General features: G+C 36.9%; 1 protein-coding gene across 3 annotated transcripts; it reads left to right on the forward strand.

Annotated features, from left to right (window-relative positions):
- Positions 1-722: 722 nt before the first annotated feature.
- Positions 723-24,080, forward strand: SLC25A46 (solute carrier family 25 member 46). Of its 3 annotated transcripts, XM_087815487.1 has the most exons (9): positions 753-1,104; positions 1,628-1,721; positions 3,746-3,793; positions 5,343-5,400; positions 7,541-7,618; positions 8,081-8,181; positions 14,482-14,538; positions 15,750-15,807; positions 19,903-24,080. In XM_087815487.1, exons 1-9 carry the CDS (start codon positions 828-830, stop codon positions 20,476-20,478), a joined length of 1,347 nt encoding a protein of 448 aa, XP_087671613.1. In that variant the 5' UTR covers positions 753-827; the 3' UTR covers positions 20,479-24,080. The 3 variants fall into 3 exon arrangements, with proteins under 3 accessions (XP_087671611.1, XP_087671612.1, XP_087671613.1); XM_087815485.1 differs by lacking the exon at positions 1,628-1,721 and having other exon boundaries at positions 723-1,125; positions 3,751-3,793; XM_087815486.1 differs by lacking the exon at positions 1,628-1,721 and having other exon boundaries at positions 723-1,104; positions 3,751-3,793.
- Positions 24,081-24,406: the final 326 nt, after the last annotated feature.

Consider the following 24,406-nt stretch of genomic DNA (forward strand, 5'->3'; position numbering starts at 1 on the left):
CTACAGGAAACTATTTGTAGCTGTTTAGTGGCCTTAGAAAAGCAAAAATGCTTAATTCCTAAGTCCCAGAGAGTAGTTTATCTTCATAAACTATCTTCATAAACTTCTATCTTCTCTCTGGTGGGGGCCGGAGAGAAGGGAAGAGGAGGTTTTCCCCCCGGACGTGCTTTTTTAATGTTTGCTTCAGCGGTACACAGTTTCTTTGCGTTCATTGGGCAGAACTCTCCGTAGGCTTTACCCAAAACGCCAAGTGCGGGAGGTAAAGTTAGATGTAAAGTTACGAACACCCCGCACCTCAGACCTCTGAATGACGCCCTGTGGCAGGCGAGGCACTAGCCTAGTGAGGACACAGCCAGGTCTGAGGCCTTGGCGTGGGGCGGGACATTCTGGCTGAGATCTCGGGGACTCAGATCCCGCGACGCGTTAGCTGTATTTCCCTATAAACATCTGTACTCGACCTCGTCTCACCCAGGCCTCATCCCCCATCCCTAGGTCCTTACGGCCTTTGTTCGGTACTGTGTTCCATTAACTCCACAGCCACCTTACCACCTCCTCCAGCCTGACCGCTAAATTTTAAGGGTTGGCCCAGGATTGCTGAATCGTCCCCTAGCAACAGCGTCCCTGATGACCGCCGGAAGAGGCTTCAATCACGTGCGCTGGACACTTCCGCATTTGCAACGTAACTTCCGGTTGTCAATTTCTCCAAGCGCGGCGGCGGAGGCGAAGGAAGGAGGTGGCGGTGGAGGAGAACCCGCGCGGCCCGAAATCCCCGCGGCCCCAGTGGTGGTGGGCTCCGGGCGGGCTTGCCTCATCCTGTGCCGTCCGCGATGCATCCGCGGCGCCCGGAAGGATTCGATGGCTTGGGCTACCGCGGGGGTGCGCGGGATGAGCGGGGTTTTGGCGTCGCCTTCCCTGCAAGGTCCTTCAGCTCCGGGTCGGACCTGGGCCACTGGGTGACCACTCCCCCAGACATCCCCGGGAGCCGCAACCTGCACTGGGGCGAGAAGAGCCCGCCCTACGGCGTGCCCGCCCCCTCCACCCCCGAGGGCCCGGCGGAGGAGCCCTTCCCGGGCGGCAGCGGCGGCGCGCCGGGGCAGAGCAGCGGTGAGGGACGCTGGGAGCAAGGTAGGGGCGGGTGGGGGGCGGAGCGGCGGCCCGCGGGCCCGGGAGGCGCGCGGAGGGTCCCGCCTTCGGGGCCTCTGGTCTCGTCGCGCGCCACACCCGGTGCCCTCCCCGCGTCCTCTGCCCTTGAAGCGGGCCTCCTCCCTCTTCCTCGCACATATTTTCTCCGGGATCACCTCCAAAAAAGACACCTGCCTTAGCTAGTTAAATGACCGCTGTATTTCTTTGATGCAATTAATTGTAGCTTTGTGTTCCGCGTGGAGTTTTTCAGCATAAGCAGGCTTGGGCTCAGACCTGGCTCTATCACTCTTAAAAGCTGACAGACTTTGTAAACATCTGTGAACCCTCAGTTTGCTCATCTTTGAGGTGGATAGAAGAATAACAGGGTTTTTTAAGGGTTTAATAAAATGAGATGTGAGTAATGCGTATGGAGCACAGTGTAGGCTAAAAATATTTGTTTCCTTCCTTTTCCCTTTTAATCATAGGAGATGTGTCTGTTTTCTAGATCCCAAAATACCCCCCCCCCTCACCCCCCGCATCAAACGCCTTTTTGATAGAAGGGGAAATGTTTATACTTTTCCATTTTCTTCTGTTAACACTTCATGGCAATACCAAACTGAGCCTCACTCATAGTAAATGAATCACTTGGAATACATAGAGAAGTTGTAATTTTATTCTTTTTATTTTTAAGGGGCTAAAGTAACACTTTTCTACTTATATAAATTAATTCATGCACCCTATGGGAGCTCTGTAAAGATTTATGGAATTGAGAAATATACCTACCTTCTACTTTCCTTTTTCTGACCTAAAAATTCCACTAACAAGCAAAAATCACTGGTAAATTTTCAAGATAATACTTTGAATTCAAGGCATAGTTATTTTCTGCAGGATGTCAGAAGACCTGTCTTTTCATTGCAATACTGTGTGATTTAGATATTCTCAACATCTTGTTTATTCATAAAATGGAAAAAAACGGCTACCTCTGCCCATTCTGAAATTGTTAGAACAGTGGATTATATCATTAAATATAAGTATATTTATCATTAAATATAAAATATAAGTATATTTTATACATCAGTTTTATTCTCATTGTATTTTGACTTGGATGTACTATAAAATATAGTCTGGTGAGCAACTGATGTGGAGGGGACCAGTGATTTAGTGTCATACAATTAGCTTGTTTACTCTGGTTTTCTTTCTGGTGGTCCCAAAAGGAGGACTGAAAAGTTATAAATGAAATAATTCAAAATGCATATATATAGTTGCTACATGTTACCTTCTTAGGCAGTAATACTTAAGTTATTTTTTCATAATTTATGTTTTGTCGGTTACAATGAGGAGAGGGGCTCTTATTGAAACTAGGGTTGTTGTGTTTTGTTTTGTTTTGCTTTTAGCAGCAGTAACAGCCTAGTGAGTCTAACTTTGCAAGGAGGATAGAAACGTGAGAGTCTTACATTTAACAATAGGAAGCCTTCCAGTACCTTCCAGGAAATACAGTATTTTCTGTTAATATTTAGAGATGATCAGTACATACAAAAAGGGGAAAGCTGAAGGGAGGAAAGAATCTTAACTTGGGCAAAGAAGCTTCTATCTCGCTTGTACATTTTTTCAAAATAAGGATGACCAAATAGTTTTCTCAGGGACATGTTTACATGGCCTTGTTCTGACTGTAAGGAAATAGTGAGTGCATTGCTTCATTGAAAAGAGCAGAAATGAAAGAGGGAAGATGCAACAAGAGGGGAAAGAGAAAATAGGATGAGAGAGAAAATCATCCCTTGTGAATATTGCATTACAGCTGAAATTTGATGACTAGTCTCCTGGGGTTGTGAGATTTCATCATCATGATTTTGAGATTTTTAGTCAAGGAGAAAACTTTTTTTTTTCTGTTTTGATATATGCACAGGAATGTTTCCGTCTGTAAACTTGTAGTAAGACTATAGAAATGCCCTCAGCAGTAGCACATATGTACCCAGTAGTCCATCCACAGAAACCTAATTAAGCAACTACTCTCAAAATACTTAAAATTTGGGGAGATAGAGAAAAGAGAGCCTATTTACCCATTTTGATTACTCTAAATATTCTCAATTTAATAATTTTGTGGTGTTTTATTTGTAACTATTGATTTAACACAGATGCTCTCCACCACTAACAGCGAATGACTAATTTTACAACATGGGAGGTTAAGTTGTTGGTCTATCAGTGCCTTCTACAGAAAATATTGTTTGTAGTCAGAAGTTGAAAACTGGTAGCCCTTAGATTCTACCTGCAGACATGTTTGATTTGGCCCACAATGTTTTAACACTTCTTAAAATAGTTGCCAATATTTTTTTAATTGAAAGATGCTACATAAAAATGAGAATATCTTTTTAGAAAAATCACATCTTAGAAACCCTGAGCCCACAGTCCATTGCCGCAATGAATTGGAGCTGAAGAGCAGTTGTGCCTTGCAATTTGGCACAAGCCCCAACAGAGTCCTTCACTCATTCAAATAACTTCCTTGGCTCTTACCAGGATTTGACTTGGAGACCTGAGTTTAACTGAATATCACATTAATAAAAGAAAATATTTTTTTGTTTTTACAGTAAATCTAAATATTGGTTATGAGTAATCTTATTTCTTCTATTTTAGAACAGTTGAGTAGATTTGCTGGATTTGGTATTGGACTTGCAAGGTAATGTTTTATCTAAATATTTTTTAATTTAAGTATTTACAGTTTTTAATGTTACAGTAAATGATTAGTAATGTTTCCTTTAGAATGATTCTTTGTAGCAGTAGATTAAATATTAAATACTTTGCAGAAAAAATTATTATTTAAAATTTATAAGTTGACTTTTTTACCCAGTAAGGCTAGAAAATAGTTATTGAATTTTGTGATCAGAGAATAATTTTATAAGGAATGTTGTAACACCTTTCATGTGTCTAGCCAAAGAATGAATTAAATCTTATCTCTTCCCCTCCAAAAGTGAGTAATTTTACACTGAATCTTCTTCCTAAGAAAATTGAATTATAACAAGATACTTAGCAACATAGAGTGTAGGTTTTGGTTATAATCAGCATTTAATGAGCATCATTATTGCTTTTTATTTTTAATGATTATTTTGTATTAGAAAAGCTTCTAGTCTTGATTAAGTGATCTTTAGTGAATACTGTTTTAAAAACATTGGAATTGCACAAAGACTGACATATACTAGAGTAACTCATTGTTTTAAACATTTTTTTTTTAATATATCTTTATTTCAGAGAGAGGAAAGGAGAGGGAGAAAGAGAGATAGAAACATCAATGATGAGAGAGTTATTGATCAGCTGCCTCCTGCACGTCCCCGACTGGGGATCGAGCCCACAACCCAGGCATGTGCCCTGACCGGGAATCGAACCCTGGTTGCCTGGATCCTAGGTCGACGCTCAACCACTGAGCCACGCCCAGCCGGGCATGTTTTAAACATTTTAATCAGGAAAAAATGATCTTATTTGTATGATTAAACTTGAGGATGTTAATGTCAATAAAAATAAAATTTATGTATTGAGGTTTTCCTTCTGCTGTAGTTAATTTTTCTTTAGGCTCACTGTTTATACTTAAAGTTATTATCATTTGATATATTATTTTTATATGTATTTATATATATGTGAGAGTGTGTGTGTGTGTGTGCCCGCGCGTGCACACTCATGCAGATATATGTCACTGTTAGTACTTAAGCCACAGTTGTAATTAGTTTGTAGGGAATGTTTTCAGAAGAGCTATTTTATACATAAAATAGTAGTCAATTAATATGCTTATTGAAATCCCTATAACTTAAGCACAAAGTACATCAAAACCAAAATTTATAGATTGAGATTCATGAAAAATAAATGGCTCTTCTGATAGGAACTGAAAGACATCTGAAACAAATTGAAAGGGGCGTTTAAATTGTGTAGGAAAGGAGTTTCCCATATTAGATATATAGAAATGTAGCTTCATCTTTATTCTATATATATTAGTATTTTATATTGTTTCCCTTGCTTACCAGTTGGCAGATCTGGCTTTAATTCTTTTCATGTTGAATTTTGTTATTGGTACAATGATTTGCAAACATGATATTATTTTAAATCTTTTTTTTTTTCAATTTTAAGAATGAGGAACAAAATAATGCATGATTCTTCAAGCAAAAATAATTTCAGATACATACATGTTATAAATTAAGTTTTGGCTATATTATATGTATTTATAAATTATTCTTATATAGTCTCTTTACAGAAAATGTACTGGCTCATCCTTGCATTGTTCTACGCCGCCAGTGTCAGGTAAATGTACTTTCTATGACCTTCTGAACAGTAATTCTAACCCTGATTTGAAGTACAGAACTCAGATAAATGGCCAAGACCATGTGGCCATTATTCCATGTGAAATGCACCAAAATCTGTAATATGGCAAGTTCTCAAACATTTTGATCTTTGAAACTTCTTAAGTCTTAAAAATCAAGGTCTCCAAAGAACTTTTGTTTATATAGGTTATATCTATTAATAGTTACCATTTCAGAAATTAGAACTGGGAAATTTTAATATATATATATTTTTCAATTCATTAAAAATAATAAATCCATTAAATATTAACATAACATTTTTATGAAAAAGAAACATTTTACTTATTTTCAAATATCTTTAATGTCTGACATAGTAAAAGACAGCCAAATTTTCACATCTGCTTCTGCAGTCAATCTGTTGCAGTATATTATTTTTGAAAAAAACAAGAATGTCTAGCCTTATACACATATGTATTTGAAAGTGGCAGTATTTTATATTTTATTTTAGATAAATTATTTTTTGATACTACATCTAAATTCAGTAGTGGTAATTTCTTAAAGGTTATTTGCAGTGTGAAATCTGAAACGACACCCATTAACTTTTTGTTAAAATCTATTGCTCTGCACTGCATGTTGAGTGGATTTTTTTACCCATGCATGATCTTGTTATATAATGCATTAATTAACTAAAAAATATTGATTTACTGAGTTATATAGGTCTTCTGAAAGTTATATAATCTTTTGATTATATAGTATCAAAAAAATCCACCATAATTAAAATCACTACCAGTCTCACCAGAGGAGTGTTTCAATGTTGGGTAAGCTCTTGATGGTGGATATAGTTTTCCAGGATTCTAATTCTTGCTTGTATACTCACATATATCATTGGCAACAAATACTATAATTTTTTTTTTTTATCAATAAGCTCACTTTGTTCATTTTTAAAAACATGTCTGTCCTAAGTGTGAATAACTATAGTCTTGTCAGTTTTTCTAGAAGAAATGGTGTTCTATGAAAAAAGTAGCTGGTTCAGCCTGCAGCTTCATTAGGCAATTGCTTTTCCTCACAACAGCCATCTTTCTTCATTATGCAACACATTAATTAAAAAAATGACATATACCCAAGTGTCAAGGTTTTATAAAATATATTTTACTACTTCAACAAGGACATTTTTAAGTGAAAGTGGCTTTTTCCTCTTTATGAGTGAATGGGATGAAGAATGCAATTAGTACAAAAATATAGTTTGGTGCCACTGTCTTAATTCATGTTAAGAAGTTAGCAATTTACCCATCATGTTTTTGCACTATTGGGCAAATCATGTCTTAGTATCAAGAAAATAATTCTGAATTTGTCAATTCCCTTAAAAAGCCTCAGGAGTCAGTGGACCACACTGTGGCAAAAACTCTTATAGTATAACTTATCTTCTTTGAAAATTGAGTTAGAAAAGACATAAATGATTACAGATTAGCCTGTTCATGGCTTAGCACCAATAGCCATTTAAAAAGCATAAACAGTTGTATATACCCCAAAACAGTCAGTTTCACACATAGGATTTATAAATTGTGACGCTATTACATATGCGATCTAGCGTATACATATATGTGTAATTTTAAAAAACGTTTTATGAAATAATACCTTTGGAATGTGTGATGCATCCCGATACTTTTTAAAAATTATTTCACTGAATAAATACTGGTTCTGACCTCCTTTACTGATTTTATGATTTGCTACTTGTTTATAGCTTATAACATGAAAAATACTAGACATTGGGAGACACATATCTCCTGTTCTTTGAGTTCTTTGTGGTTCCTCTGTGTTAAAAGCATGAATGTTTTGCCACACGAATGTAATTCGAGTGTTTAAAGAAATATAAATATCAAACAAAAAGCCCTTATTAGATATTCTTTATTACCATGTATATTGTGCATTGGTCTTTAGGGTTATATTTATGTAACCATATGTACTTTACTTTTAATAAGTGAATTCAGGCACTTTCAAGAGTAATTTTGCTTATATGTAATCTATGCTGACTTTAGAATTGAACTTTTGTTTATGCTGTGACTCCACTGTATGTCTTCCATGTCCTTGTTATTTCTTACAAAGCGATAATAGAAAATAATCATGAAATATCTGTTTTACAGGTTAATTACCATGCTCGGCATTATCATCTCACTCCATTTACAGTCATCAATATTATGTACAGCTTCAACAAAACTCAGGTGAGAATTAGTCTATAGATTTCATTATTCAAGTTATTTATAATATATGTCATTTGGCCATAGTAATAATTAAAGCTACAGTAATTCCTTATAATTTAGTTAGTAAAACTATCTTAACTTTCATACTAAAACTAATGTAACATAATGACATTTTTTGGTGTCATTTAGTAATCAGTGAATTTACACCTTTGCCAAAATTAATTAAATCTTAGGGGTATTTAATCAATATTAGGGATATTTAATTAATTGGAATTTTCATCTTGGCCTAAATGTAGGCTGCCTGACAAATATTAAAATAATATTAGAAATTAATTTAGTTGCAGTTCTCTGCTAAAGTATCCTTTTGAATAATGCCTCATTGGAAATGTCAGTAAACATTCAATATCAAGTTTTATTATGACCTTTTTTTGTGTTTCTTCTTTAGACATTAACAGAAATAACAATACATTTTGTTCATTTTAGGGACCAAGGGCCCTTTGGAAAGGAATGGGAAGTACATTTATTGTCCAGGGTATCACACTTGGAGCAGAGGGAATAATTAGTGAATTCACCCCTTTACCAAGGTACCTTTTTGGCATTTTCTCAATATTGGTATCATATTAAAAATATAACAAACTATGATAGTTTCTAATAATACCTTGAATTTGAAAACTTGACTTGCCTGAAGTAGCTAAGAGAAGAAACAGAAAAAAAAAATTAATTGAGGTCTTGTTTAATTAGTGTGTGATAAAGAAAATGCTTCCTGGTGTAGTATCTATTGAGATGATGTCTTTCAGCTCCTACTGCTGTGTGTCAGCAACCATCAGCTAAGAAACAAACATGAGTATATGAGCAGTTTCTGCTCTTTAGCAAGCTTGGTGAAGGAGCCACATGTAAGAAAATTATAGTGCTTAGTACTATAATTAAACAAACCCCACAGAGTTAATGTCAGGATTTCAAAAAAGAACTGAAATCTGAGCTAGATCTTGAATTATGAGTAGGAATTGACTTGGCAGAGGAGGAGAGGATTCTGAGTAGAGGTGACAGCATGCCCAAGGGAAGTTGGAAGGTCTGGGTAGTAAGTGTCTGATGCTTGAGAGTAGTTGGTATGTAGAGTGGAATAACAGGAAAAGAGGCTGAGGTGCTAGACTGAAGCACAGCAGTCCCTTTGTAAGGGACTTAGGATTTATTCTTGGTGGAATTGGGAATTGAAGGGGTTTGTTTGTTTGTTTTAAAAACATTTGGGTGATTTAATCAAGGATGAACTCAAGTGGCACTGTAAAAAAAAAAAAAAAGGACTGATATAGATGAAACTTGTGCAGAACTGTTACAGTAATCTACACCACACTGAGAAGGGTCTGACCTGTGGAACAGAACAGAAAGGGATGAGCTGGAGAGACATTTCTGAAGTATATTTGATAATTGGTGACAGATTAGGGATGGGCAGATAGGATAGTGAATTGTTAGCAGTGACTGAGATATCTAGATTGGAATCAAATTGAAGAATTCATGAAGAAGAATAACTTGGAATAGGAAAGAAGATAAGGAATTTAACATTCAATAGATGATGTTTGAGATTCCTGTAGGATATCTAGGGGGAACATGTCTAGTAAGTGGTGGGAGCCATGGGTCAGAGTCTTAAAGAAAATTTAAAGCTAGAGGCATAATTTTGAATGTAGTGGCATAAAAGTAGCAGTGGAAACATAAGGATAGATAAATTTCCCTAAGGAGATAGTGTAGGCTAAATGACAGAAAGTGGACCACGCACAGAATAGAATCCTGGGCAATGTGCATGTGCACGTGTGTGTTTCATGCATGTAGTTGAGGGGAGTAGTAAGAGATGATCACAAAACAAATTGAAAATAGCAGCAAACTGTAGGATGATAATATCATCGAAGCTAAGAGGTGAATTGGAATTGTTAGATACATTTGGAAGGAGAGGGTAGAGAAATTGGGTAAATTTACTTTTGCATCTGTTTTCTCCCTGAAACAGGATACAAGGTTATTAGGTGAAAGGAGAATGAGGGTCTATGTAGAAAACCATAGAAGAATGAAATACATTTGGGACAGTCACAACTATGTGTAACAGAAAGGGAACCTTACTAGGAATATATGAAATGAATGTTAATAGATAATAGTGGAAAACATAAGTGTGTGTAAGTGCTCTTTGGTAGGAATCTGTGATTTTTCTCTCAACACTCCATCCCGGGGATAGCATAAGACTTTGAATGATTTCTTAGTCCAAAGGTGATCCCTGGCAGGGTGAATTTTTTTGGATCAACAAGGAAGTGAGGTAATTGCAACCAACTAGCATCTCAGTTTTGGAATTCAGTCTTTGTAAGAAAGGAAATAAAGACAGGAGAGACTGATATCAGGCTTTTTGCCATTTTTTGCTTTCAAAGGACCTCATAGTCTTGAAGTTCTTTTAACACAGCTTTGCTAAATGTTATAAGCAAAACATTTGGCCAGCAAATATTTCCTGTCGTACTTAAAAAAAAATCTGAATTTCTGGCATTGGCTAACTTTATTCACCCTATTGCTTTTTATATCACATATAAAATGAAAAGTTATATGTGAAAAGATAAAATGAAAAGTTAGTACTTGTCTTCAAATGTTCTTGAAGTTCTGCCAAAATCACAAAATTCTATTGAAATGTAACAAATGTCAGGAATTTCTGTATGGTAAAGCCTGAAGAATTCTGTATTTGCAGTCAGGACATTATTGGTCCTAGCTACACCACTTTTTAGTTCTGGGATCTTAGGCAAGTGATGACACTTCTCTAAAGCACAGGTACAGTAGTAGCTTTAACTCCAGGTTGAGGGGAAGGAAAAAGGAAATGGGAAGGAACAGAATTTTGTTAAATTTTATCCAACTTTCTTATTCTGTAGACATACACACACATTAGATTGTGTGGGTTTGTATTTTCTCTTGGTCATTTTGAATCATAGTGAAGAAGACATGAAAGGTTATCTTTGTTACATTCTATCTGGATAATTTAGTAGTAAGTCCCAAACATTAATTTATTTATTTACTTAGCTAATATTTCCTGAGTACCAACTATGCTCCAGGTCCTGTCCTAGCAATCAGGTATACAGTGAAGAGAGGAAGCAAAAGGTACCTGTGACTAAGAAGCGTAGAATCTAGTGTAAGGGACATACGTTAAGTAAAATAACCCCACTAATGAATAAATAAGTACCCATTGAGATTTGTTCTCTGAAGGAAAGGAATATGGTCCTGTGAGAGTATTAAAGGATTAGGAGCAGTGTCAATAATAAAATGACAGTTAAGCTGCGATCCAAGTGATGGTTAGGAGTCACAGGCCAGTTTGTGTAAGGACAGTGGGGCAGGGGGAACTTGGAGAATTTAAGTAACTGAGAGCAGGCTCATGGCTGGAGCTCAGACAGCAAGGTGGAGAGCAGGCAAGAGCCAGATGGCAGCTAGGACCAGGGTGGTATCTTTCCAGATGGATGTAAGCAGATAGTTCTGAAGTATATTTAGGTAAAATTGGTGGAACTTGGCGATGGATTAGGGATGGTAGGTGGTAGAGAAGGGGGTGTCAAGGATAACTTCTAGGATTTTGGTTTATATAGCTGGATATAAAATAAAACCATTCTCTGAAGTACAGTGTAAACACTTTTTCCCCCTAATTCTAACTTATTTGGGCAGGGTTGACCTTTCTTAGGGGAAAGCAAAGTCATAGCCCACAAGGCAACAAAGCAGTAGTACAGAGCAATTCACAGAAGTCACCACATGAGGAGGGTGAGCTCTGGGGTCTAAGAGTGGGAAAGAAAGATCATATGTTTGATTTTAGACAAAGTCATTTTCAGGGGCTTTGCTATATCCAGATGGAGTTGTCAGTAGACAATTGATATATAAAATTGACATACAGAGAAGTCTAAACTGAAGATAATAGATTTGAGGGGTTTCAAAGTCATCATTATCTATGAGATTGCCTAGGGAAGGGGTATCACATATAAAGTAAGAGAAAAAAAGGGCCCGAGGCTCTGGGAACTCCAGAATAGGTGGCCGGGTTAAGAAAAATGCTCCTTTAAGGATTCAAAAGTAGAGACCAGAAGAGAGGAGAAAAACCAGAAGAGTATGGGCTAGTGGAGTACAGGGTCAGAGAGTGCTTAACGGAGGAAGGAACATGAGTATCTGATGGCTGCTGGAAGGACAAGTAAGGTGCTGACTAAAACATGCCCTTTGGCTTCAGTGACATCCAAGTTATGGGAACCCTGGCAAGGGCTGTTTTTGTTAGACTAATTGGGTAGAAACCAATTTGGAGTGGGTTTAGAGGTGAGTGGGAAGTGAGGACATGAAAATAGGAGGTTTAGAAAGTTGGCTATGAGGAGAGATGAAAAGAAGTAGCTGGAAGATGATAGGTTTGGGTTGGGTTGAGGGAAGATTTTTTAAGAGGGAAGCTGTTTGAGCATGTGAAGTGAGAGGCAATGGAAAGTAAAGACTGCTTAGATATAGTCATTTAAAAATTCTATCGCTTTTGTGTATAAATTCTGCATTAAGTATGTATATTTGTCTATCAAATGGAAAACTATTTGGAGAAAAAGCAAGTCACCTCTCAATTTTGTTGCTTGTTTGAAGGGCAGTTTTTGCTTGTGAAAATAGTGAATTAAATGTATTTACACATGTTTTGGTGTTTAATAATGAAATATAAAAAGGTTTAATCACAAATGGATTTCTACACCACCCTTTTCTTGAAGCACGTAAGTGTGCTAATTTAAATTTCTAGAGCTGCGGCAATAAGTTTTACCATTTTATAAAGGAGTAGGGAACAGATACAAGGAAGAAAGTCTTAATTTTTAAAAAATGTTTGATTCTAAATTTTATTTTTCTCTACTTTACCTTAATAATCTTAATGATTTTAAGAACTGGCAGTAGAATAGGTTTGTATTCTAAGGGGAGGTCGCCCTGTCCTTTCAGAAACTGGTCACAGACCCATCTATCCATAATGTTAATGACAGTTTCACAGTTTAAATTAGTGTCTTAATAACCTGTCGTAATACTTTCTGTGGCCATGAAAAGAGTCATAGCAGTGCCCAGATGATTGGCAAACCACATAGCATATTTTGTTTTATAATCATAAAGTCCCTTGCAGTAAGATGAGAGGCCTGATTTATTTTGCACTTTCCGTCTTAATCATTGAACATCATTCCAGCTCTATTTTTCTGTGGTTGTTCAAGCATATGGTATTCTAGTATGTGACCCAGAGGCTCTCTCAGGTTATGTTATTGTCTAAAGAGAAAGTCTTCTAGTGTCTAAAACTCCTCAGCAGACCTCTTAGTTTCTTACAAAATGTAGGAAAGTTCACATACCGCCCATTCTATAATTGTACTGAGTTTATTTTTAGACCATTTACGTTATTAGTGATTAAATTTTTCACCTTTTTAATATAAAACATGTTTATTGTTTTATCTCCTTATGTTTGTTATATTCACTAATTTAAGACAGCAAATGTTGTCCTCAGTTTCCTGCAGTGGCCGTTGTGCAGCGGTGCCAGTCTCATCGGGGAACTGGTAGCAGCTGGTCTCCTCTGTATTTTAAACCTCCCTTTGGACTTTTCTCTTGATATAGCTTTTTCCTTTCTGTTCTTCTTTCGGCTTGTCTCTTCTTTTTCTTCTCTTTCCTGCTGTCCCTGAAACCTAAGTAGTGGGCCCAGCCGGGCGTGGCTCAGCGGTTGAGCGTCAACCTAGGATCCAGGCGATCGGGGTTCGATTCCCGGTCAGGGCACATGCCCGGGTTGTGGGCTCGATCAATGACTCTCATCATTGATGTTTCTGTCTCTCTCTCTCCCTCTCCCTTTCCTTTCCTCTCTCTGAAATCAATAAAGATATATATATATATATATATATATATATATATATATAAAAAGTAAACCTAAGTAGTGGGAAGCGCACAGCCCTGGACCTTGGCCCCAGACCTGGCGTTTTCCCCATCCCTTTTGAACATGTCCCTGGGACTTTTTTGACCTTTCTTTTTCTCATAAGTAAAACAAATTCGACAATACCTGCTCTGCCTCTCTGACAGGCTTCCTTCTTGTATCAGATGAGATGAGAGGGAGCTCAGCAGAGTGCAGACCTCACGTCAGAGACCAGGCTTTAGAGCCCTGTGTACTACTAACATCATTCTGCGTACAGTAACTTCATTTGGCTTTGGTTTTTTGATTCCCGTTCTTACCTACCTTTTTTTTTTTTTTTAATTTTTTTATTTTTTTTTATTGTTGAAAGTATTACAGGTGTCCCCTTTTTCCCCCCATTGATCCCCTCCACCCAGCATCCACCCCCCCCCCAGGTCTTCTCCACACTATTGCCTGTGTCCATAGGCCAAGTATATATGCTCCTAAGTTCTTTGATTAATCTCCCCCCCACCCCCACCTTCCCTCTGAAATTCATCCACTGCTCCATGGCTCTGTGTCTCTGCATCTGTCTTGTTCATCAGTTTATTTTGTTCTTTAGATTCCACACCTTGAGTGAGATCATGTGGGACTTGTCTTTCTCTGACTGAAGCTTTATTTTTCCCCTTATCCTACTCCTTGTTACCCTTTCCTTTTCCAATCCATTCTTTTTTTTCCCTCAACCTATCGCTTTTATGTCTCCTTTAATTTCTCATGTTCATTTTTGTAATCGGTTACAACTTCCTCCTCTGTCAGCAGATGCAAAAATACCTTGTACATTGTTTTGTTTTCAAACCACTGTAATTGTTTGAAGTGTGTCCCAGAAAGGAGAATGTTCACCATTAGAATATATTTCTCCTACAGATTTTTTTTTTTTTTAAATTAAAACTTGATTACCTTTTTAAAAGTTAGGTGAATTCAAGATGTTTTAAATAACATGGCTTTTGTTTTACTTAAATTTATTTTTATTTTTTAGAGAGGTTTCACATAAATGGAATCCTAAACAAATAGGAGAACACCTTCTACTGAAATCGTAAGTATCAAAACTGGCATTTATATTGAAAATTTACGTTAATTTTTATAGTGTTGGAACTGAAAAAAATCTCATTAAATAACTACACTGAAGGAAATTAGAACCATGAGATATTTGGGATTAGAACTTCAGAAGACAAGTAACATAGGGTTTAGGAATAAAATCCTGAAATATGTATTATGTTTAAAATAAATCTTTCTAATTTGAAAGGCTAAAATCACAACCTAATTTTTCTTTGAGTCCTTAGGAAGTTAGCACAGGTCTTCAACTTTTTAAACCTGATTACCAGGAATATTATTATTTTTTTATTAATCAGAGATACAAATTTATTTGTATGGTAATGAGCAAACTCAAAACTTTAGTGTCGTTAAAATGTAGTCCTGAAGGCACTTAGTGATTTTACAACACTGACCATTTTTGTAGATTAGAATTTTACTCTTCACTTTTTAATTTTTTTTGAAGATTGTGAATTGGAAAGCCCCCAGCTTGCTCGCTCCCTCTGTGGGGCGATCCAGCACATTATTACTTAGTGATGTTCCATTCACCCTGAAAACCACTACTTGCCAGGACCTGGCCCGTAGGGTTAGGTAAGTCCCACCTTGATACTGTTTTAAATAACTATATTTTGCAGGCTTGCAAAGTTGTAATATTACTCTGTTAGTGGTAGGAAACAACTTTGCAAAGCTGTACAATATTGTTTTTTAATAATAAAAGGGGACTTTACTTACCACTGAAGACTCGCTTAGCTCTGCTGGGTGGGAAATCTGGGAATGGATAATGATAATATAGGATAACAGCTGAACAGTGTACTTGTTCAGATATCACTGAGAAGGCAAGCAGTGGAATGGATCCCTCGCCCTAAATTTTAAGTATCAGAGTTACAAGTTCTGTAGCATTAGCCATTTGCAGGTAGATATCCAAATAATGAATCATAAACAAGCCTACATTTTATACTGCTTTAAAATAAATCTGTTCTTTGCAGGCTATCCCTGTGTTATTATTAATACTTAATTTTTCATCCCTAATTGTTGAATAAAGATCTTATGTTACAGGTTTCTAAAGTATCTTTAGGCTATAAGTGTTAATAGTTGAAAACCTTAAAAATATTCAGGCTTGAATATAAGTTATGTTGATTATTAAAGTAGACATTAAAAGGTTTAGTGTGAGCATGTTCTTTCAGTATACTGATAAGTTTGTTTTAATTTCTGCAGCCTCACTTATATGGTGGCAATGCCTTTTTATTCAGCAAGTCTAATCGAAACAGTACAGGTGAGCTGTTTTTTATGGTCATTTTTGCTTAAAAATAGTTTTTGGAATATTAAATATATTATTTGTGTCTGATTGTATAACAGAAAGATTTAATACAGTATCCTTTTAAAATTTTATTTTGGAGATCCACATATATCAAAGATTAGATACTAGCACATTGCTGATGAGTATATTTCCTATGCAAAACTACTTCACACTTTTAATTCTTTTTATCCCTTTTGTAGACAGCTGTACTCTTCATTCAGATATCTCAGAACCCAGCCTATGACTTGCAAAGTCATACAAAGAATCCAAAGGGTTTTTTTCAACTTTTTAAGACACTTAAGCATAACTCAAAAATGGTTACGGCTTATCATAGGACAATAAATTACCTAAGCATAAAACATGATAAATAATCATCTTAACAGTGATCAGGTAGTCGGCATAGTAGTTTACTAACAGCATTATTTTTAAATATTCCTTTTAAGGAACATTTGAGGCTATGTGTGTTAAGTGCTACAAAGCTAAAGCAGTCTCCTGCTAGTGTTTTAAATTTTTATTATTTCCAACCACATGGTGGCGCCAAAGTACATCGAATCGACATACTTTCTCAACACAGGGTTCCTATACTTAAAACTGTAGGATAGTTTAACTTCACCAATACACAAAATCCAGCTAATTCTGTATCACCTATCTTCCATCTCCAACGTGACATCCTCTGGCATATTATTTGTGTTCAGTATGTATGAGTTTCTTCTCTATAAAAACCTCACTGGATCAGCCTTTTCTCTTCTAATTACTCTTTTCTACTTAATTGCTTTCCTATCCCCATTATTGATTGATTGATTTCTTAGAATTGATTTCAATTGACTGAAGTTAACGTCTTGCTACCCAAATACACCTTTCTCTCTGCTTTTGCATTGGCATTGTGTTAAATAAATGATAGAAACTTTGTATGGGGCTTACAGTTATGACTCTGTGAGATATCCTCACATAGATGAGGGGGAAAATAGCAGGAAGGTGATTATTTAAGGAAAAAAACCAGCATGATATAGTGGGGGGATGACAGGTTTTAGCTTTAGACAGATCCATATCAGAATCCCATTTCTTTTTTAGATCTGTGCCTTTAAACAAATGTCTTATCCTTTCTAAATCTTAACTTTCTTATCCATAAAATGGGCACAGTATTTTAATAACTGAGTTATAAAAATTAAATGAGTTATGTATATGAAATGCCCAGTTCAGTATATGTTTGTTTGTTTTTTTAACCTAATATTCACCCCTGTTTTTTCTGCTCTAGGTTCTACCTGCTAATTGTCTCATTTTGATTTCTTTTGCTGGATTTTCTAGAAATCTGTTTTTCTCGTCTTAGATTTCTCCTCTGGCACATCTTCCTGTGCTTGTATTAGCCTCTTTGCCATCTTTCTGCCACACTCCCAGGTGCAGCCCTTGACCCTGTCTGCTTTATCCTGTATTCACTGTCCTGGATAACTCACTCACTCTCAGGAATCGTTTTGACTCTAATCTTCATGTGAATTAAATCATCTTCGCCTCAGATTTAGCTCAGAAGAAGTCTCATCTTTCTCACCTGAAGACGAGCCTCCTTTCGAGCCTCTTCTCCTTTTCTGTTGATGGTACTATTGTTATCTTCACCCCAAAGACTCAAAACTTTCATTCTTGTTTTTAGGAATGCCTTGATTTTTGTATTTCTTTCATCCTTCATAACCAGTCATTATGCCTTCTTAGTTCTAACTCCAACAAATATCTGTGATTTGTCTGTTTCCCTCCCCCAATAGGCAACCATGCTCGTCCCTTCTTTACCACATACTCAGCTTATTACGTTAGGTGCTTCTTCCTACTTCACGCCCAGTGGGCTTTTGCCCTTCTGGGAGCTCTTTGAGAGCATTCTTCCTGTGAAAAATACACATCCATACATAGATCTCCTGAAGAACACCTCCTGGGTCCCTTAAATATGAACTGCCTAGTGAGCTTTTGTCTTCATCAGCAGTCCCTGTACTAGTCGGTGCATTTCACAGTCTATTCTATAGTCATGTAGGATTGATATTCTTAGGCTGCAGTTCTTACATCCTTTTGCTGATTAAGGATCCACACTGACTCATACTGCCTAAAATCAATCTTAGACTTTTCAGTGTAATATTCAGTCAAGGTTTTTATTGACCTCACTTTACCTTTTCAGTTTATCTTCCTTAACTGCTCATTTTTTTAACATCATTAAATATTTATTGAGTGCCAGCCTTTATCAGGCACCATTGTAGACCTCGGGTACATAGCAACAAACAATACAAACAAAAATAGCCACCTTCAACACACTTATATTTTTGTGGGGAAGGTAAACATAAACAAAATTAATATAAAGTATAATAGGTGGTACTAAGTGCTAAAGAAAACATATAAAATAAAGTAAGGAAATTAAAGATCTTAATGGGTTGGGAGGAGCAGTTACTATTTTTTAAAAATCAGAAAAGCCCTCACTGAGGTGGTGATGTTTGAGTAAAGACCTAGGCATAAGAACTACGTAGATATTTCGGAGAAGAACATTCTAAGCAAAGGGAAAGCAAGTGCAAAGGCCCTGAGGTGTGATTGTATCTCATGTGTTTGAGGAGCAAAAAGGAGGCCAATATAGTTGAAGCTCACTAAACAAGGGTGAGAACAGGAGATGAGTTCTAAGAGGTAAGAGAGGGAGAAGCCATATAGGACATTGGAGGTCACTGTAATAATTTAGCCTTTACTTTGAAGGAAATGCAAAGTCTTTGGTGGATTTGAACCAAAGGGTGAGGTGATCTAGCGTGTCTTCATTAGGATCTCTTTTGCTATTGAATTAAAAATCGACTGGAGAGAAAAAGGTTCAGAGATAGGGAAACAGACCGGGTTTTAGTCCCAGGGTTTTAAATATATTCTTTTTACTGAAAACTCATATTTATATGTCCGGCTTGGAACTTTTTCTTATAGTCTAGATAGTAAACTCCCAATCTAAACCTCATACTTAGCATTTCTGAACTCTTGATCTCTCCGCCAAAATGCTACCCCATCCATATTTCCCAACTCAGTAACAGGCATTCCTTTTCCACTTCCTCTGGCCAACAGCCCTGAGGTTATCCTGACTCCTCTCTTTTCATACCCAAATCCAACCTACCAGTAATTTTCATTGGCTGTAATTTTAAGATAAAAGCACAACTGAAGCACTTTCCTTCCATTACTGCCCAGTAGTCTAGCCCACTGTCGTCTCTTTTCTGGCTTATACAATAACTTTTTAACTGGTTTCTCAGCCTCTCCTCTTGTTCTCCTCTGCACAACAGCCAGTGTTGACATAAATTATATCTTTTCCATCTTCTGCTTAAAGTCAACCAGCTATTTTCCATCTGACTTAAATCCAGAGGCTACTCAGTGGCATGGTATCGCCCCGATTACCTTTTTAACTTCATTTTATACACTCTCTTCTTCAGTCATTGCCGTAGCCAAATTGGCCTTTAGCTGTTCCTTTCTGCCTGTCCATGACTCTAATCCGTATCACAAACTTTGTTATCCGTATCCTCAAGATTATAAAAAGGCAGAGACATTGTAGATGATAATGACTGACATTTATTCAGTGCCTTCCCGCTTTCAGGCCTTTTCATTTACTAACAGCAACTCTGTGCATAAAAGGTAGGTGGTGCTAATTCCGTTTTTAGAGACCGGTGAGCTGACTCGTAGGAGCAGCTCAATAACCTGCCAATGGTCACGTAACCCGCAGTCATGGAGGCGGGGTTTAAACCCTCTGTAAGAAGCCTAAGCGCTCTACTACCTCTTTCGGCGTCATGCTTTTCAAAATGAGTTCTGAGGAGCTGCGTGAGGGCGGGGAAGCCAGGTGTGCCTGCCCACACCTTCCCTATTTTCCTTTTCCAGTAGAAATACCTCCCAGCTTCACCGCTATTGGTTTTATGAAATTTCATTTGAAAAGAGAATCTAACACTGAGATAATACTTGAAGTCTGCAAATGATTGATGTTTTCCCTCCTTAGTCAGCAAGTTAGGATTTAAAAGGGATGTAAAAGGAGCCCTTTTTTGTGGCAAAATAAGCAAATGTTAACTTTCGCTCATTTCATCATTTTTATTTTAGAGTGAGATCATTCGCGATAACACGGGGATTTTGGAATGTGTTAAAGAAGGCATTGGAAGAGTGATAGGCCTGGGAGTGCCTCATAGCAAACGACTGCTTCCTCTTCTCTCCTTGATCTTCCCCACGGTGCTGCATGGGGTTCTTCATTACATCATCAGCTCCATCATTCAGAAGATTGTCCTACTAATTCTAAAGAGAAAGACGTATAGCCACCCAGCTGAGAGCACTAGCCCGGTGCAGAGTATGCTGGATGCTTATTTCCCAGAACTCATTGCTAACTTTGCTGCCAGTCTTTGCTCTGATGTTATACTTTACCCCTTGGAAACAGTTCTGCACCGCCTTCACATTCAAGGAACACGCACAATAATTGACAACACAGACCTTGGCTATGAAGTGCTTCCAATTAATACACAGTATGAGGGCATGAGAGACTGTATCAATACCATAAAGCAGGAGGAAGGAATGGTTGGTTTTTATAAAGGGTTTGGCGCTGTTATAATACAGTACACACTGCATGCAGCTGTCTTACAGGTTACCAAAATTATTTACTCCACACTTCTTCAAAATAGCGTTTGAGAGTGAAGTTCCTGATTAGTCTGAAAGATATAATCTGGACCCTTTGTTTATGAAATTGTGAGGGATAAAAGGGAACACTGGGGAGAAGATGGATTAGAAGTGAAACTGGTAGAGAAAGCCCATGCTCATTATAGTGACTTTTTTAATGCATAAACATCTCTTTGGGATCAACAGCATTCCAAATTTGAAAACTCAATAAAAATAATACTCATGAATTAAATTCTAGATAATGTAGCACACATACTGAACTAAAAATGATCTTGGGCAGAAGTAAAAATTTGTCAGCAAACACAAAACAAAATTTCACAGCTGAACTTATTCCATCTGACTTTAATATGTATTATGTGTTTATTTCACCTTCTTGATTGATATTGGTATGTCATCCTTTATATAGTATCAAGAGGTCATCGTTTACCTTTAAGCAAATAAATTATGTCACCAATGATAATGACGAGAAAGATTAGATTTGGCAGTCTGTAATCAGGAGTTGAAGTTTTAAATTGTATTGTCCCGATACATTTTAATGCTGCATATTTATGTACACACAGAAAACTTAGAATTTCCTTCATTTCAATAACTTTTCCACCATTAGGTCAGCTTATTGCATAAGATGAAGTCACAGACTTTCCGCTTGAATATCAGAATAAAAGATTAAAAACCAAGGTCCCCAAAGGTTTAAGGCAAACAGCATATTTGTCTATATCCAAACGCAGCGTTTCAGTGCCAGCAACTTAACAGTCCTCATGTTTATAAAGCTTGATTTGCTTACCTAGTTCTATGAGTCATCAGGCTGTTTTTAGAGACACTCCTAACAGAGAGAGAAAATAATCATGACAACTATCACTGTTTCTAAATTTAGAAATTGTGTACTAAAAGTAACATCACTTGTCTTCATTTCTGAATGACTTGTCTCAGTGGAGACACAATTAAAATTCTCCTGGGAATTTTTGCCTCTTGCCTCTGTATAGTCATCATAAAATAATGTCTTCAGTTTTTATTTTCTTCCAGTTTTGTGTATAATTTCATACTCCACACTAGATATACATAAAGGGAAAAGCAGGTCTCTCCTTATCGCCTTTTATTTAAACTTGTTTGGATGAATGCTGAAGAAAAAAATATAAATTTTAAAGGGAGGTTGTCTTTGCTTTTTGTGGATGAGGAAGTAAATTTCGACAGATAATAAGTAAAAATATTGTTAATGAGTTTAATTAAAAATTCTGTATGTTCCTAACTGGGTGAAGCTCTTTGTATAGTACAGTGATGTGCATCTGAGTGATCCACCATTAAACATTTTAAAGTTTCATTTCCTCCAGCGAGTGGTCGCAGTTCACTATGAACCATAAAGCAATGACTTTGCACCGATGTTTTCCAGCCTAGAAGGCACACAAACAGATATTTTACCTGCTAAATTTCAGTGAAGTTGGTACTTTTTGTCATTAATACTGTTGGAACCAAAAATGATATCCAAAAAAGTGTGAAACAGTATTTAAGTAGCAACTCTCCTTACTATCCTGTGTTGTATGTGTGTGGGGGGGTGTTTTTCAATTACTAAAACACATACGTTTTCCATTTTTAAATTTCACCAAGAGGGAGAAAATAAAACACCACTGATCAGATGTAGTATTTTATGGTTACTCCTCAGATTATGGTTTATTTTGTCCAGCCTATGGCATTTAAATTGTATTCCTTTTGAACTAAGTAAATTAGATGTTTATATATTGAACTTCTTAAAACTCCTTTCATTTTTATTATAATCAATGAAGATGGTTTCAGACAAGAGTAAACTTTTGAAAATTACAGGTTTCAGAAAATTTCTGGAAGAGAATCTGAATGGAATTAAGTAAAAATCTATGGGATCTAGGAAACTAGATATTTCAAGATTATTTGATGGAAGTTAGCATGAAGATTCGGTTAGATAACTGTTTCATTATGGAATCGTTACAAGACTGATAGCCTGAACTACGCACAAGTAAGGTTGGTCTTACTTCCTGTCTGGAAAAAGAATACAAATTAACATTAAAACTAAAATTGAAATGTGGCACACACAAAAATTGATATGTGGCAAGTAAAATGCTGATTTTTTTATTCTCACCCAAGGATATGTTTTTATTGATTTGAGAGGGGAAGAGAGAGAGAGAAACATCGATCCATTGCCTTCTATATGCGCCCCGACCAACCAGGGGTCACACCCAAAACCCGGGTGTGTGCCCTGACCAGGAACTGAACCCAAAGCCATTTGGTGTGCGGGACGATGCTCTAACCGACTGAGCCACTTGGCCAGGGCAAAATACTAATATTTTTTACTGCCATTCCAAGTTAGTTGAAATATAAAAATCTTTCATATTCAAGCACTTAAATGCTGGCCAAATATGTTTAACTGAATTTAGAGAGAAGTAAGTGAAACAAAGTTTGGATATGCTCTTTCCATTTTTAAAATTGCTCTATTTAGCATATAGATGCCAAAAGCAAACATCCATGCACTACATTTCTTAAGGTGATAATAGTTCAGAATAATATTTTAAATTCAGTATGATTAACAGTATTATGAGTGAGGCTCCATTAAAATGTTGCACAGGCCCAATGGTCCTTTCTGATATTGGCCATGGAGCTGAGGTGTGATAAGCTTGCCTTACATTGTCCGATTTCTTAATTTGAGTCAGGTAGTCAGCGATTGAATTAACTGAAACACATGGTAAATATTAATTTACTTTGTTAAGTGACTTTGTGAATTGATTTGCTAAATCTGTAAATCTTTTTATGAGACACCCTTTTTATGGGCCCATGAGAAATAATTACTAAATTTATAAAATTTAGTCAAGCCTCTGCACTTCCAGCACTAGATGTTATAAAATATGAAATAGTGAAAAACAGCCAATGTCCAAATGGCTATAGATTGGGAGATTTGATACCTTAGCCAGTGTGTTCAGAATCAAAACTGGAGAGGTAAGAAGTCTTGCTCATGTGCCTGACTACTCAGAGCTATCTTTTTAGCACTGGCTTTGTTATAACCGCACAAAATAGTCACTTTACTTGGTGGGCACAAATGCTTCAGCATTTCTCAGTATGTTCACACATCTGCTCAGAAAGTAAAACAGAACATGCTGCTTTGATACTGTTTTTTTCACCTGAGATTTCGGAGTATGTTTGCCCTCAGTTTGCTCACTCCCATGTTTTAACAAAGGACTACTCTGCCAGCTCTTGAAAGGATAGGCAGATTTGAATTAATTACTTTCAATAATATATAAGCAAGTAAAACCCCTTGGTAACAATTCACATTGCACTAGAATTGAGTAATTCTTAACTTTAGCGTTTCTGCTTTCTCTTGTTTTCCAAATAGTTGTACATTTTGTTCTCTCTGATATAATGTAATGTATTTCCTTTGAGTCATTGAGTATCACTGACATGGTACCAAGCTGTATAGAAGAGTTGCAAAAATTTGTGACTTGACAGTAACTCATACATTACTTCAGCTAGAAGAGGTGTGTTGCCTGTATGTGTTTCGGTGTTTTGGTTTTTTTAAGTTGTTTTTGTCTCAATGGTGTTTTAAATGTTTTCAGTAAATTGTGTAATATGAAAAGGTTCAATAAAATGTTCCAATGAAATTAGTATTTTTCTCTTACTAATGCTAGAGAACTATGCAGGCTGGTGGTATAGGAGTTCAGAATGTGTCACCCCAAAATATGCCAGGTTGGCATTTATTTTTAATTAAAGGTACTTGAGAACCGCTGCAAAAAGGACACTCTGCCCCTCCTTTGCCCCCTGAAAGAGAGTGATAAAGCTCCCATGTGAGAGCTACCCTGCCTACCCGGAGGGTAGAGGGCACCCTAACCACCAGAGACAGGAAATTTAGGGCTGAAAGTGCTGTGTAAATAAACCTTGTTAATTCCTCACCATCGACTTCCCCATGCCCAAACCCCTCTGCGTTGTC

This window comes from Miniopterus natalensis, chromosome 3, assembly GCF_054644295.1.
Source record: "Miniopterus natalensis isolate mMinNat1 chromosome 3, mMinNat1.hap1, whole genome shotgun sequence".
Lineage (NCBI taxonomy): Eukaryota > Metazoa > Chordata > Mammalia > Chiroptera > Miniopteridae > Miniopterus > Miniopterus natalensis.

Excerpts from the sequence above, each read along its gene's own strand:
- SLC25A46 (XM_087815487.1), top strand. The coding sequence starts at position 828 with ATGCATCCGCGGCGCCCGGAAGGATTCGATGGCTTGGGCTACCGCGGG. Across the intron at positions 5,401-7,540 it reads TTCTACGCCGCCAGTGTCAG|GTTAATTACCATGCTCGGCA; the intron begins GTAAATGTACTT and ends TCTGTTTTACAG. Across the intron at positions 7,619-8,080 it reads ACAGCTTCAACAAAACTCAG|GGACCAAGGGCCCTTTGGAA; the intron begins GTGAGAATTAGT and ends TGTTCATTTTAG.